At 40.4% G+C, this 16027-nt stretch overlaps 1 protein-coding gene across 4 annotated transcripts in view; it reads left to right on the top strand.

Moving 5' to 3' along the window:
• Positions 1–16027, top strand: part of DPP10 (dipeptidyl peptidase like 10) — a 216147-nt gene that overhangs the window by 148686 nt on the left and 51434 nt on the right. For all 4 annotated transcript variants that reach the window (XM_062578191.1, XM_062578192.1, XM_062578193.1 and 1 more), the window contains one exon: positions 15061–15181. In XM_062578191.1, coding sequence (XP_062434175.1) covers positions 15061–15181 — 121 coding nt within the window. The remainder of the gene's footprint in view (positions 1–15060; positions 15182–16027) is intronic.

Raw genomic sequence — 16027 nt, forward strand, 5'->3', positions numbered from 1 at the left:
TCTAAATGTTTTCATCCACATTTCTGTATTTCAGCTGAGAAACTCACGAGGTCAGAGTCTGAGGATCTAAGCAGGAAAGTGAGAATATCTACAGAGAACAGGCACATAAAGAAACAGTTTTAACAGCGACTTCTGAGCTGAGCAGCAGTTGAAATTAGATTGTGCATTATTTTGCAAGACTGGTCATGGTGATAATTTTTTTCGTGTAAGATGAAATATACTAAATGGTCAGATCCTGTTATGAAAACTACTTACTAGCATACTAGCAAAACTAGCAAAAGCTTTCTGCTACCTTTTTTTTTTTTTTTTTTTTTTTTTCCTTTGGTACCAGAACTGTTTTTTATCTGGGCCAGTGCTGAGCACAGGCAATATAATGTTTATTTTCACAGAGGAATTAGAACTACCTAAAGGTCTGGAGTAAAACTAGATTCCTTCTAAGCTGCTAATACAAATCCTCTCAGATTCTCAGACAAGCATTTTATAATGTAAATGTTTTTTCCATTCTTGTCTAAATCATTCAAACTCTTCTTTAAATAAAAAATTAAATGATTAGTTTCTCTGAAGGTATTGTACTGAATTAATATCCATTTTCAATTATTGATATTTAGATGCCCACTTCACTTAAAAATATGTGAAGTTGGAGAACATAAGTTTCAAATGTATGTTCTGTAATTTCAAAAATGATACTATATTTGAGTTTCCTCTTCCTTGGAAAAGGGGAATGGGAAGTCTTACTTTAAACAAAATGCAGGCAATGTTGGAAAACAGGAAAACTACATTCTTACATATCAAAGTTGGAAGTATTTAATAAATGTTGGTGGATGGAAGGGCGACCGTTAGAGAGCAAGAACATTTATAAAGGGGTGGAAGGCTGAGCTGAGCACAGAATAAGTTGTTTCATCAATTAATGATGCTTTGTTCAGCTTAGTGCAATGCAGTAAATGTGTCCTTGTATCAGCTGTAAAATACATGATCTTTATTGCCTGTAGGTAACTTAAAAATGTTAAGTATTAAAGGTTAGCTATTGCTTGCCCTTAGTGAGTGTAGCTACTTTGCTGCAGCTGAAAGAAGATGTCAAGAAATAATGAGAAAATCATGTGTTTTATAGGAGCAAAGCATTATTCCTCCACTACTGTTTTTTGTGTGGAACCGTAAAAGGCCCAGCAGCTTTATTGTGAGTAAATTGAGATGGAACATAAAAGATGTTTCCTCTCCGGTTTCCCTAATTCTTACTCTATTATCGCTAGTCTAGCATACGGCTAATATTTGAATTGGTATGTAAACCACGCACAAATGTAGTGCACTTTTGTATCAGCAGCCCTGTTGGAAATTTGATGTATCATTATGCTGCAACAGTTGTTATTTTTTTCATATAGATACATGTGTATGTATATACACATGCTCACATGAAGACACACACAAACAAGCATAGACACAGGTTTGGTGGGAGCAGACAGGACTTCTTGTAGCAGCTTACCGGGCGTGATGAAAGTAGAAATACGCCCCTCTCATCTAGACTATCCTGTTGTTCAACACGTGTCTGTGTAACAAAGCATATCCGAATATTCACATTTCCTTCTGTTAGCTAATATTAACTGCAAGTTCAACGGCTCATGGGACTGCTGTGCTTCTTGTGTGAAGATTGCACTGCTTTCTGTATTGGAGAAACAAGAAGATTATACTCTGGAAGTCTATGACTCTTTGGAAACAGGCACCTGTGAAAAACAAATACGCAATCAATGAGAAGAGAAATCAAAATCTGATTTAGCCTTTTGCTATATCAAAGTTGGGAAAGATTAAACAACAGAATTTATACATACTTATACGTATTTTTACTTAACTCTGAAATCTTGCCCCAAAACATTGCAGGCTTAACCATATCCATAAATCATATAGTTGTTTAGCCACCTGATACTTGATATCGAAAGAAAAGGCATGCTGGAGTGCAACATTTGCCTGTATTCCTCTTGAAATTTCATTTTAAAGTGTCTCACTTCTGTTCCTAGATTTAAAAAAAACTGCAGGTGATACTGCAGGAGAGTATCTTTAGGACTCATTCAAAGGTCTGTTTTATTTGTGAGATTGCCTGTGATTTTATCTGTGCTGTTCTCTGCTGTTGTATTCTCTATTTCTTCCTTTCTACCTTGCCAAAAAAAAAAAAAAAAGGGCGGGGGGGGGGGGGGGGGGGAAATTCAATATGGTAAGGTGCCAAAATCTGAAAACACAGGAATGTGAAAAACTGACATTTTTAATGCCTCTGTGGTTCAAGCTCTAAACCAGAGATTATTTTAACCAACAGTAAACAAATTCTGTTCATTAACCTTCTGTAGAATTTCTGTGAAAGACTTGCAGATATTTTCCTGTTCTGATACTGAGTCTCTCTGATGGTACTAGTGCCTACAGAGTTCAGGAGGGCCAAGTGAAAAGGGTAAAATGACAAACTTTGCACCAAAAAACCCCTTGAATTAATGCTACATGGCAAGGTTTCTCGGGTTCTTACCATACAGCTGTTTGCTGCATGCTGACATTTGTTTTCTCGTGTGTCTTGCAGTTGGGGGAAGTGGCAGTGACTTCCTCCTCCTGCGGAATTAAACCTGCTTTTCCCCGTGACACGGGCCTTTGTGGTTGCAGAGAGCAGGGCACGAAATCTTGGCCCGGTTTAGGTCAGTGAGCTCTTCACTTCAGTCAGCCAGGATTTTACCTATTGCATATGGATCAAGATGGAGTAGATGGTCCTTGTTAAAAATTTGCAGTTTCTAAACCATGAATAATGATATCATGACTCCCTGTTGAATCTATTTATCATGCAGGCAGCTGGGAGGAGAAAAAAACAGCTCATGGCTGCAAGCTTTGGACAGGTCCAAAACTCTTACCGGTTCTTTCTCTCTATTTTAGCCAGACCTTCCTTGCAGAGGAACCATTTAACTCCATCATCACCAACCCACAAGTGTCCTTGCACGCTTTTATCCCCTGCAAAGGGCCTGTGCCTTACCTGCTGTATTTGCGCTGCGGGATGAGAGCAGATGAAACTCCTGCTGCGCTGCGTAAATGTGACTTAGGCTTTTCTGCTCTCGGCATGAGAGAGCGGGCGACATGCAGAGGGCTGCGCCCGGAGGTGTAGCTGGGGTGTATTCAGCGACAGCTTCAAAACCAGGACAGCCCTGGAGAATGAGAAAAGAAAACTGGCAGTCACGTTCGCTGGTGATTTGTAAGCGCAAACGAAGCATTGGTTGGTGGGGAGGAAAGAAGGCTGAAGGACCCAGGAATCAGCCAACACTTAAAATTCCTATTTTTGCAGAAACAAATTGAAGCTGGAAAGGTCTAATCTAAGCTGATGCAAGTAGTATTAAGGAGGGAACTAGAATCAAAGGTGGTGGGGAGTGAAGAAACAGTGCACTAGTAGTATTCACATGCTCATACAAACAGGTTATATAAATGAGCAAGGCTTGAGCAGTGGTGAATAATAGGTAATATTAGGTCATATAGATAATATTGCAGAACACTACATATGCTTTCAGTTCACAGTTCATGGCAGGTGCCAGTGGGTTTGCAGACACAAAAGAGAAAAATTTTGTGTGAGGAAAAAAGGAAACAGTTATTTTTGAGTGTTGCTTCCCAGTCTATGAACTATCATGAACAGAAATGTTATTATACGAATTAGTCAGAATTTTCTTTTCCTATTAGTCTCTTCAGATAATTAGGTTTTTAGAAAAACTGGCATTCTTATATTGAATGCCCTGGCTGTGTAAAGTGGTACATGGCAGTACAATCCACAGGTAAATGTTGTCTGCTGAAATGTTGGTCCGTCATGAAGACAGCTAGCACCTTGAGCAGCACACAGCAGGGACACCAAGGCACATGGACCAGACCAAAACGGGCTGCTTCAATGATGGTATGTGAGATTCTCAGAGGTGTCCTGATCTGCCTCAGCGTTTGAATAATGTCCTAGGATCTCAGGAATTGTCTGCCACAGAAGGAATAGTAGAAAATATAAGTACAACCACCCTGCCCCCATCTCCAGCACAGTGTTCTCAATTCCATCTTTTTTGGCTTTGGACCTTGCTTTTAGGGCGCTACATTCTTACCTTTTATCAAAGCAAATAGCAGAAATTCTTCATCCACCACCAAACTGATTTTATCAGTTTGATCCCTTCTCTCAGATATTATTCCTTCCTTCAACCTTCTGTCTTTTCTTTCAGAGTAACTAGGTTGAAAACCTTTAATTTTAGGTTCTGTTATGAATTGATCAGTCTGGAAAAAATTAAAGGCTTGGTATCACTGTGAGATGAGCCTTTGAAATACCAGAGATCATTTTAAAAGACTATGATAAGGGTAGGTTATGATTTTATCATTAAGTCGATAGGAGCAACCCAGGCATGTAAGAGTGACATTTGTCCGCACTCTTCAATGCCGGTTCATTAATCACAAGCTACCAGTAAATGTGAGAACAAGGAGTGTGAATTCCTGAGCATATACTGCCAGCACCTCACTTACAAGGATGAAGACCAAAGGGCTGAGCAGTTCAATCGCAAAAGGTGTTCAGCACTGTCCTACAGCCAGCACAGTTTAAGCATAGCTCTTCAGCAGCTCTGTGGGGAGGGAGGAATAGATCTAAACTGTCAGCATGGGGATGAGGTTCTGGCAGAGTTACTGTAATCTTGGGTACAATCAAAGAGATTCACAAAGCAGCTTTTTGCATAAGTCCAAAATCAGATATTATATGTGATGTTGTTTATATTATATATTGCAAAGTGTATGCACTCATGAGTAAGTTGCCATGGGATTAGGCAGGATGTGAATTTAGTTAACACCATACTCCAGAATCCCTGGAAAGGCAAAATAATTAATGTATGTCTAAGAAAAGAAGACATTAATTCCTCACTTTTATTGGAGAGCAAGAACATAAACATCAGAGTTACTACAGAGCACTGATACTCTGTCAGTTCATGCTCTGGTTTATTCTGTGGCACTAGAAACTAATCTTGCAGCTGTAGTGTGAACGTATCCTCTCTATTCGTCGTAGTGGACTTAGAAATGATCTAAATAGCAATTAAATGTAATAGCCTCGTAGATTATTTACAACTGCTCAGAAATGATTGTGCTAACGTGTTGCCGTGATGTGGTGCCATGAATCTAGTGAGCAGAGAAGTTGTGCTTCAGTGTTTTGTTCTGTCGTTCATGCTATGTCCATCACTTGATTACCTCAAAAATAAAATTAACATATTGTAACTGACAGAAAAAACGATGGCATATAGCATTGGATATATGTGTTGTGAGGTCTGCATGTTTCAAACTGATCAACAGCTACTTTTCCCTCTGCCTTAATTACAATATAATCAAAAGGTTTGAAAGCTTCTCCTGAGAAAATTCCTGTGTAGGTCAATCGCAATCTTTAGAAAATTGGTACCTTTCAGAGTGAATATAGTTATTATTGCTCACAATTATTATCATTTTGTTATTAACTATTATGTGTTTTCTACCTCATTTGCAATGTGTCTGATGATTTTCAGACATAACAGATCATACAAGGATAGATTATTGCCTGCAGCTGTGCTTTGCTTAGGTTTCCTCAGGATTCCACTTGCTGTGCCTAATACCCGCATAATTTAGTGGTCCATGATAGACATGGTGCTGTGGGGTAAGTGCTGGGGTAAGTCAGAACTGATCTGCCCTGAAAATACTTTACTAGTATAGGTTTGCCTGCAAAAAAACATTCTGCACAGAGGAGATCAGAGCCCTTCTGCACTACTGGAGACTTACAAAGCAGCTATATTGCAAAGCATATCAGATATTGTGGCCTGCAGTCCCTATCCACAGGAGTTCGCAGCATAAGTACACGTAAAAGATAAAATGTGGAAGAAAGGGATATAACATAAAGTTGCTTTGCAATACAATTCCATAAAACCTTCTGTGAAATTATCCTCCTGTAACATACGTGATCTGGACAGAAAATATGTAAGACGTTATAAAAAGGATTTTGGAAAAAGCCTACATAATCGTAGCTGACAAAGTCATTAATGAATACTCTGGCCATTCAAAATTCACACTTATAGATCTTTATATGCCATATCCTTGAGTTTTATATTACACAAAATTCCACTGTATTCTCTTTGGTTCTGGGGATCTCTGCAGGATCTCTAAGAAACACATTAACAGAATCATCAGTCACACCAGTGAAATGCATTATCACTGTTTTGGGTAATAGTTTGCCACCTTGCTTTTCACTTGCATCTCACTGTGTGAGTGTCCCAGTCTGTTTCCATGGAGCTTCTGGTACAGCTTGTTACCACTAGCAAGAAAGGTAGCTACTGACCTTCTATCTTGCTACTAATGAAAAAAATTTCAACATGAGCAAAGCACGACCTAGAAATCGAGTTTCTCGATGTGATTTTGTATATAAGGGTTCTCACTTTCACGTGTATGGCAGGGTAAATTGATTCCAAGCTTGGAAGCAGCAATATTGTCCCACACAGTCTGGCCACCTAGTCATCATCCTTCACACACACGCAGCCCAGCAGCAGCTCCAGTGCCAACAGTGCATGCAGCCACATTGCCCTGAAGATTAGTGTTTCTCGAGTCTCTAACTGTAGGAAGAAACAAGCCAAACGGCATCATAACACCAGTCCATCAAAGCTGGTAGGACAGCCAGCTCCTTCCTGCAGTGAAACAGGCACCTGAAGGAGCCTGGCCTCCTGCTGGCGATCTGCTCCTGAGGTCTTCTTCCTGTGGCTCGTGGCAGTACATGCCCTGTGGGTCTGGTCTGTAGAAAAGCTCCACTGTGGACTTGGAAGTTTGGATAGCTGGTACAGAGCTGCTCATTGGGTGAGAGAAACAGCTGTTCCTATATGGTGCTTCTTGGCCAGTTCTGGATGACTTTAAAAAGTGTTTTCTTCCCCAAATGAGCTTTTCTTTTACCTGAAGGGAAAAAGAAAATAGCAGTTACAGGACTGTTGCATCAACACGCTAAACACATAATCTTAAGTATCTCGTGTTCCTCAGAGGAAGCCTGCTTCAGCTAAATGAGATTTTGCCAAGGGAAAAGGGCAGAAAGTGTTCATCATCTGTAGTGCAGTGGGTATGGAAACCATCCTGTGATCCCAGTTTAAGTCTATTAATTCGTTTGGTTATAGTAAGTGAAATCATAGGTGGTAAGAAAACATTTGTCTGTTCAATCTGGACGCAAAGAAGAGAACAGACACTGTGACTGTGAATAATCAGAGGCTTTATTACAAGAAATGTGTCTATCGGGGCTCTGGAGGCTATTGCACAGTGGTACAGAAGGTGCCGGACTAGGTCTTTAGTTGCAGTGGTAGTGTCTGGTTACCGTGGATGCTTAGCAATATTTTTTTAATTGGTGAAAACTAATTGTAAGTTCTCAAGTAGACCAATTTGTATGATTTTTCAGATCTGTGAACCAGAAAATGGTAGTGAATATGTTAACTACTGAAATGAAATGAAAACCAAACTTGCTACCTTCACAGCAAGGCTTGAAGAACCACAGCCAAATGTTTTTTATGCAGATGCAAGGATGTGATTTTAATTCCTTCCTGTAATTGCATCAACAGTTAGTTCAAATATTATTTACAAGTCAAATGGAATGCATATGTGTCTGCATTTTCCGTAACTGTGGCCAAAACTTAGATTAGAAATGGGCGAATCTAATTCAGAAACGTCCGACAATCAGTCTCCTACCAGAAGAAACTCTCTATGTGCGTTTTCCATCCAGATGAATTGTATAGAAATTGAAGCCACTTTTTCTTCTAAAAATCACTTAGAATTGTTTTAAAATGAATTATTTCATTTAAAATATAATATTACTGTTTATTTATTTACTTAAGTTCACTTGTTTGCTCCAAACTTTGTGTATGGAGCAGCATGCTTTTGGCAGCTCCAGGCACAGTTTGAGAAACCTTGGCTCTTTGGATGTACATTAGGTATACATATGTGTGTGTATGTACACACACATACATATAAATACACATACATATTTTATTTTATATGTGTTTATATACATACACATGTATTTATAGTCATGCAGTTTAAACACTTGCCAAGCAAGTTTGGATTGATCTGTTAGCTCCAAGCTATTTTTTCCCTATAGCAGCAATGTGTGAGGCCAGCCTGCAGCAGTATCTTTGAATCCTTGTTTTAGCTGTAGTTAACTGCTAGTTCAACTGGCTGTATCAAAGCTATTTAAACCATGCTTACACAGCCTGCTCCTTCAGCTGTGGCGCAGATAGTAAAACAAGTCTTCTCGTTCACCCTTTGCTGTATGCTTGCTTTCGCTGTGCATGGAAGAGGGAAGCTCAGCTCTGCCTTTTTTTTTTCTCCCTCTCCAGCAGGAGCTCAGGAATGGGAGGAATACAGCTGCTGTTGGTGTTGTGGGTTCTTCTCTTCCTTCCCAGGATGAGTTTGAGCTGCAAAGTAGCTAACGCTGTGCCAACAGGGACTTCGTGTTGTGCCGGGAATTGGCAGAGTCATGGTTTGATCTCTAAAGAGCAAGACAAAAGTACAAAATTTGCTGAGAGACTAAGAACATGGGTTTTTATTTGACTTTATTTCTGTCTAATGAATAGCTCTTTGTATTAACAGTTGTTAGCAAGATAACGTATTTCATCTGGAGATTTTGCTGAGTGATCTAACTCAGGGCAGTTGGATTTGGCCCTGGTTAATGTGTGGTAAGATAGAAAACAGAACAAATGGTGGTAAGAGGCAAGTCCAGATGGAAAAACATCTTGAAGCTTTTGAAGAATTAATTATCCGGCTAATGAGCTGGCAGTCTCACAAGAAGAGGGGCTGGAATTCTACCTTATGCTTCGAAAACGATGAAGCTGGGTGAATCACGTGCCTTGATGCAGCTATCAGCAGTGGTAATGGGGGAGTCGGCTGGTTAGCCGGACAGTCTATGGGAATGCGCGGACTACGTTCATTTCTGCATCAGTAGAAATAATTACTCCTCTGCAAAAAGCAAAAAGTGAAGTTGAGAGGTCTGTTAAGTAATGCATTGGACTCTGAAGGCACCTGTGCTCGTCCGAGCAGTGATGAACTGTATGTCCTTGTCAAGGTCACACAGGAGTGAAGCTGCAGACAGGCTGCAGAAAGATGTTTTAGGTCCAAGTCTTTAGAGCTGTCATCAGCAACTGCCTGTTCTGCAAGCAGCGACATTTCCCAGATGCCTCCATATCTCCTTCTGGGCATAATCAAAAACTCCTTAGTCTTGTCGTACTCTTCCCTCTGTGAATAATTGGAAAGACTGGCATGTACTGGGGAATGTTAATTTGGAGTAACTGAAATTGTTCCAGACTGGACTAGTTATGTATTTGCTGGTTGAAGAAATTGCGGAAGAATAGGAGTAATTCCTCAGTCTGTGTTCAGGGCACTTACCTGAACAGGGTGAGACCAGTACTGCTTTTTGTTTTGTTTTGTTTTACCAAATACGCACTGATACAGGTACCATCTTTTTCTTTCTTCTCCAGCTGCATCTGCAGCAGCTTTAGATTTTAGTTGCCACCTTCCTTGAAGTGAGTGTTCGTCCTAATGAATCCATGTAATTACAAATCTGTCGGTCATGCCGTTGGCCACAAATTCTGTTCTCTCTCTGCCATTCTTGTTCTGTCTGCTCCCTCCACTGGGTCCCTGTGCCATGCCACTCTGTCTTGCCAGCAGACAGATGCACTAGCTTTATTACCTGTGGAGTCTGCATGTCTTCAGGTACAAAAGATACAAGCAAATATTTTGGAAATGTAGGCCCAGTCCTGATGTCATGTTCTCAGCTCTTCAGACTTTGCTGAAATCTACACTGAAACGTGTTTTAGATCAGTTCCTGGGGAATGGTGCTCTTCAGAGATCCTCGCGGTGACAATACTCAGCAGTCATTATGACTAAGAGCATGTCAACGAGAAGGGCAATTACATGTATTTCTTACTAATACATCTCATAACACAGAGGTTTAAAGAATATGCTGCAACCCAAAGCCTAAAATAGCAGTAAATATCAGAATATGGCCATTGGGATGCCATGGAAAGCTGTGGTAGAAAAATAGTTTCTAGGAATCCTAAAATGACACCCCCCCATACCAGTTTGGGGAGATTCACCACTTTGACCAATCTAGCTGGTGAAGATGCTCTTGTACACTTCCTATCCAGAGTATGTGAGAAATCCACTGGTTTTTAGGCATAAAGGTCTTGTTTATTTCCTTAAAGACAAGACACTGGATTTTTGGAATTACCTTTTATCTTGAAAAGTTAATTTCAGGATCTATTAAAACTTAGCAAAGGATAAATTATAGCTGCAAAGCCCATTACAACTTGCTTTGCATATTGCTGTTGTTTTGGATGGCGCACTGTATTTGTGGTGTTCGTATCAGTCAGGAAGTCGAACAAATTGATTATACTCAGACTCTGGGGGATTAATTAGAAAGATTTACTTACTAAATCAAGGAAATAAGTCCCTGATATATTAACTGTTATAGGATAGGTGTTCAAGTTCCTACTGTGAAAAACATGAACACAACTGAAGACAATCTTCATAGATAGGAAGACCAGATTTTCTTCTGTGTTTGTTTGTTGGTGACTTCTACTATTGTTACACATTGGGCAATGTGGACCTAATATATCAGGGATATGCGAAGATATACCCCATGGGACCTTTGTGCCTTCTCATGACTTCTAGATCATGCCAAGATCCCCACACAAAGAAGAGTGAAGAAGTACATGGATGAGGTAAAGAGCAGTACCATGGGGATGTTCTGTCATCTTCAGTCGATACTGCTTGGGCAAAGCATGTCTTGAACAAGTTACGCTGCTTCCAGAGCTAAGATGGGTCCCCCTTTGTATTAGGGAACAAAAATGGCAATCGGTTATAGCTATGTGGTTGATATTCTTATACCTATGGGGTTAATATCTGTATAATCTATTTTTTGAACTTGTTGCATGCATGGCAAGTTCCCTCATTGTATTTGTATAGAATAAATCTGTCTTTGTATTTATTAGAGAAAGGACTAAAGATAGATTGTCAGTTTTGAGCAGAATTTGCCTCTCAGTTTTGCAGCTATACTCTGTAAACAAGACTGATGTGTCTACTTCCCAGGGAGAAAAGCCCTGCCAGCAAAGGCTGCAGCTCTGAGATAGGTTTCTCTTCCACTTGAGGAAAATTGGACTTTTGCTTTCAAGAACAAGTCTGAACCTTGGTGCTTGGATGTATTTCTAGGATGCATGCAAGTATCCATGAGGAGATTTGTCCCGCCTGCCAGGGCTCACCGGCCTTTGGCTTTTGGTAGAGAAGCTGCACTCCCTTTGCAGAGCGTGGAGCCACGCACGCTCGCTGCTTCTGAGCAGGGCAAGCGATCGCGTGGGTCCTCCACGCAGCTTCGAGCAAACTGTGCCTCACGGTGAGTAAAAAGCTACTCCTGAGGTCTTCACGCCACCCTGCAATCAGAGGGGGCCTGCACGTGGACACACCAAGCAGAAGGCTTCGCATGGAGTGGCTGGGGTAAAAAGGGGGATTTCTTTTTTTTTCTTTTCCTGTCATTTAGTGGCTTTTCTCCACCTATAGTGATTGAAATGATTAAAGACACACAGGGGAGTACTGCAGTTCTTGGCATGGGGTTTGTCATTCCAGCTGTGGCATGAGGAGGTGTCTCTGTGTTCGCAGCTGTCTACCATCTGGAACCAACTGCTTGACCTGGGTGCTGGGCTCAGTGTCTTAGCCTGAATAAAGGTCATGTAGTTGTGAAGCATGTTGCAAATAATAAAGAAGTGTTTTGGAAGATATAAATGTAGACAAAGATTTGTGGAAAAAATAGTTTAGAGGCTGACAGATGTGGAAGAAGGGGAAGGGGGATTAGTGCCATAGATGCAACCGGAGAATCAGCAGAACCTCTAGTTGTTCTTCAGTCAGTTTCAATAAATGTGATCATTATCGAGAGTTAATCTCTCACTAATCCAAAACATTCTTATAGATGTTTTTCATTAATTGGAAAATAGTTAAAAAATAAATGATGGAACACTTTTTTCTTTTTATTTGTTTTTAAGCTTGATGTGAGTGGCTGTGCCAAATTGGCAAGAAAAGAAAGTCACATGATTTTGAAGGCATAGGTTTTGGTCTTTATTTCCTTTTACAGCATTATTAACTAAGGATCTTAGCGTAAAAAGGAATTTAAAATACTTTAAAAATACTTGGAAAGTAGGTGTTGAAGAGAAGAGGTTAAAAAAGTGTAATAATAATTTTCATATAAGATAGCATAGCCTGGTTCCACTTCGTGCCTTTTTCAATTTATTTTCTTATCGTCATGCCTAAAAGCTGTGAAAGTGTTTTGGGCACAAAGCCGCTGATGTATTCATGAGGATACCTGTCTGATGCTCAGTTAGCAGTCCCTCCTTTAGCAATTTTGGAAGATGCAATAGTTATAGTCAAGATTTTAGCACTCCTGATGTAATAATTAGACACAAGTGTGTACTAGGGAAAGTGCTTTTACTAGTTCCCAGATACCTGACTGGGTATGGATCAGCAAGGGAAATTTTTAATTTGTGTGGCATTGCCCAATACACAAAACAATGGAGTATGTGAAAACTCTACTCTGAAAACCTGTAAACACGTGTTTAATTTTGCAGGACTTCTGGCACGTGTGTTTACAAGATTGTGGCCCAAGGATCGTCGTTTGTTTTTGTTAGTAAGTAAGTCTTATCCCAGGATGGTGATTTTGCTGCTGGCTTGCAGCGTTCAAGAGTTTGGGGGTCTGTGCTAGGGAAGGTAAGAGGCTGAGTCCTCTCCCAGTCAGTCACTCTCTCTTCCAGTTTTAAAGATCAAACTGTAAGAAAAGTGTTCATGAATTCAGCTTCTGCGTACTGTGACACTGAAGTAAGCAGCAGCAGCAGCAACAGCACGTGTGTTGCTCTGGTATTGATGGAGATGGGTATTTGTGGCTGTGCAAAGTCAGTAGAAATTCTTGTGTTTGATTGAATCTGCAGCTTGGATTTGCGTCCTGTCTGGTTGCGTGCAGAAACTTGAATGGTCGTATCTCGCAAAATGTTGTGCGAGGAAATGTAAATTCATCGCTTTTAACGTAGACTTCTAGCAAGCTGCGAGCGGGAGAGAGCCGCTGGGCGGAAAGGTTTTAGAGAGCTTGAAATTTGTAAATTGTTCGTTGGGGTGGCTTTCCAGGCTGAAGGAAGTGGGCGACTTTTGGTGACGGGGCAGAGTAAGAGGATGTTGGGAGGGTGGTTGAGCAGCGAGTGAGGCTGGCGACAGAGACGCTTTAGAAAACAAATGTGAATACAGCCGAGGAAGGCGGCACTCAGCAGAGCAGCAGTAGGTATTTTTTCTGAGATATTTACTTACCTGAAATATGTCAAATGGAATTAGCAATGCCTGCTAACTAGCAATAACAGGATTAAAGATCTTTTCGTGGTTCAGTCATAAAACAAGTAGTTCCTAATCCTGCTTTTTGACTGACAATGATGGCTTTAAATGGCAGTTTTTCATTGCAGAGACTAGACACTGCAGGTATCTTCACCCTGAAAAGCACAAAGTGCCTAAAAAGGAGGGAGAGAAGCAAAAATGATAATTTTGATCTTCAAAAATGAGTTAGGCTGAGCTTGTTGCTTGAAGAAACTTAAATAAAATAGAATCATTCCATCAAGTAGGGTTTTTATGTAACCACCTGAAAACATTTGTTTATATGAGAGATTGTCAGCTGCCAGAAATGGCTCCTTAGTAAGCAGTTTTCAATCCTTACACTGTCCCTAATTTAGTCTGATATGAATATTTTTAGTTCACTTAAATAGCAAGTACTTGGAAAAAAAAATACTTAATTTTGCTTGGTTAAGCAACCAGTCATGCCTTGTATTTGCTTGTATTTGCTTGTTCTTTCTTAGTGAAAAAATACTTTTTTACTGTGGGAACATCTATTGACCAAAAGTGTCTGTCAATATTTTTTTCAAAAGCTTGATGTCTTCAGAGTTTTCTGATCCCTCTTTTCTCATAGCATTAGTGCTGGGTCATACGGCAGTTTCACATAAATTATCAACTGTATCAAACGTTATTTATTAAAATGTAAATATAATGGCAGTACTTTTTGGATTACTGAACCTGGATCAATTAGTTTTCGTTTGGTTTTGAACTCACTGTAGGGTTTTGAATTTCTGATCAAAACCAACTTTGTCCCGAGTCACCGTTCGTTCACGGTAACAGTTAAAATCCTTGCATTGCTCGTGGGATGAAAAATCTCAGCTTTATTGCTTTACGCGGTAGAAATCATGAAGTGGCTGCTCTTAAATATCAAGAATATATTTCGTTTTGCCGCCTTTGCCGTGGAGCGTGGAGCTGAGCCTCGTGCGGCGAGCGAGCTCGAAACCCCTTGAGGCCCTCCGAAACCCTCCTACCCCCGTGTGCAGGGGGAGGCAGAGCAGCACAGCTGGGAGACGGCGGTGGGGGAGAAGGGGGCCCTCCTCCCCGTCCCCCGCAGGAGGAGGCGAGACTGGAGAGCAGAGGGCACTTTTACAGCACGCCTGGGAGAAAGCGCTGGTGTGTCGCGGGCAGAAACAGCATCAGGAAACTGAGAGAAGCGAACGGCCGTCGGCTATTTATTTTTACTTTTTCAGCAGGTTCCCACACCGTGATATAAAGCTGTAGCTTGCGTTTACGATCGGTTTGGCTGTACGTGCTTGCAGAGCTGAGTCTAATTTAATAGCTAGAAAAGCAGATAATTTTATTAGATAAAATAGGGATAATGGAAAATTTCGTAATCTGTTAAACTTTTAGAATACTTGGCTCCTGTATGATTTTGAGGGATCAGTAATGTTTCATAAAGCGAACAGAAACATTTCAATTGGGAAAGCAGCTTCAAAAACAGAATTTGGCCTGGCGCAAATAGTAAAAGTTTGCGTAGTTTGTCCAAAATGATAATAAAAGAAAATATGAAGACAGTGTCAGTGGAAACTCACGATGAGTTACTCTATAGATCGTCCTGAACTTGTGGAAATAGTGTATTTGTTGATGAGCTTGCATTTGTATCTACCAAAATGTTCTTTTTTTTCTCTCCACTCCTCCTACCTTATCCAGATTTATATTTTTGAAAATAACATCTACTATCAGCCTGATGTCAAGAGTAGCTCATTGCGCCTGACATCTTCAGGAAAAGAGGGAATAATTTTTAATGGAATTGCAGACTGGTTATATGAAGGTAAGCCGAACAAATATACCTGTTCATTAAAACAGATGAGAGGTTCTTGTACAGACCCAACAGTAGAAATCTGTTTGTTTCAAAAAATGCTGTCTAGGATTGTTTTTGTTGTTTTTGCTTTTCGTCTTCTCATTTTCTTGCAAGATTGCCTTGCAATCTTTCATTAGTATCTGTTCATAGTTTATATTGACTGCAGGTTTGCGTATAATGATATTTTCTGAGAAAAAGGAATATATTTTCAACCAGACTGAATCAGCTGTTTTATGAGCACTAGGTAATATGTAAAAAATTTTGCTGTAGTGAAACCTTGATGTATTGAATGCAGCAGGATTTTGCTACTCACATCAGTGGGGCCAGTGTTTCAAATGGAGTTGTCAAATAGGACTGTTCAAATAGAGCTAAATGCCCTATATGTTTTGCTTATCTAGAATACCTCCACTCACAGCTTTGCAGCTATTCAGTATTTACAGCACATAGGAGGAGAGGAGGAATTCAGTTTATTGCTTTTGTGAAAAACAGTGCAGATATAAAACTATTCACAGTTAAAATACCCAAAGAGATGAAGGCTTTGAAGAATCATAGCACAGAAGATGCAAAGATCACCTGAAGCCCCACTCTTTTATAGCCATGTCTCTCCTCCACCCTCCGTGGTGTTTGGTCTGCTGAGCATTAGTGTGCCTCGCAGGGGACTCCAGCCCTTCAAGGCAGGCAGTGAGATTGTGCTCAGCTTTAATGACGGGCTTGAATCCAGCTGAGTATCCCCCAAGATCTGAAAGTGTCCTACAGTTACCTCGGCGGTGGCTGCTGCCTTTGGTTAAATCCGCCTAGGCTAGACTCCTTTAAAAC

Source organism: Rhea pennata, chromosome 6 (genome assembly GCF_028389875.1).
Source record: "Rhea pennata isolate bPtePen1 chromosome 6, bPtePen1.pri, whole genome shotgun sequence".
In the NCBI taxonomy this organism is placed as follows: Eukaryota; Metazoa; Chordata; class Aves; order Rheiformes; family Rheidae; genus Rhea; species Rhea pennata.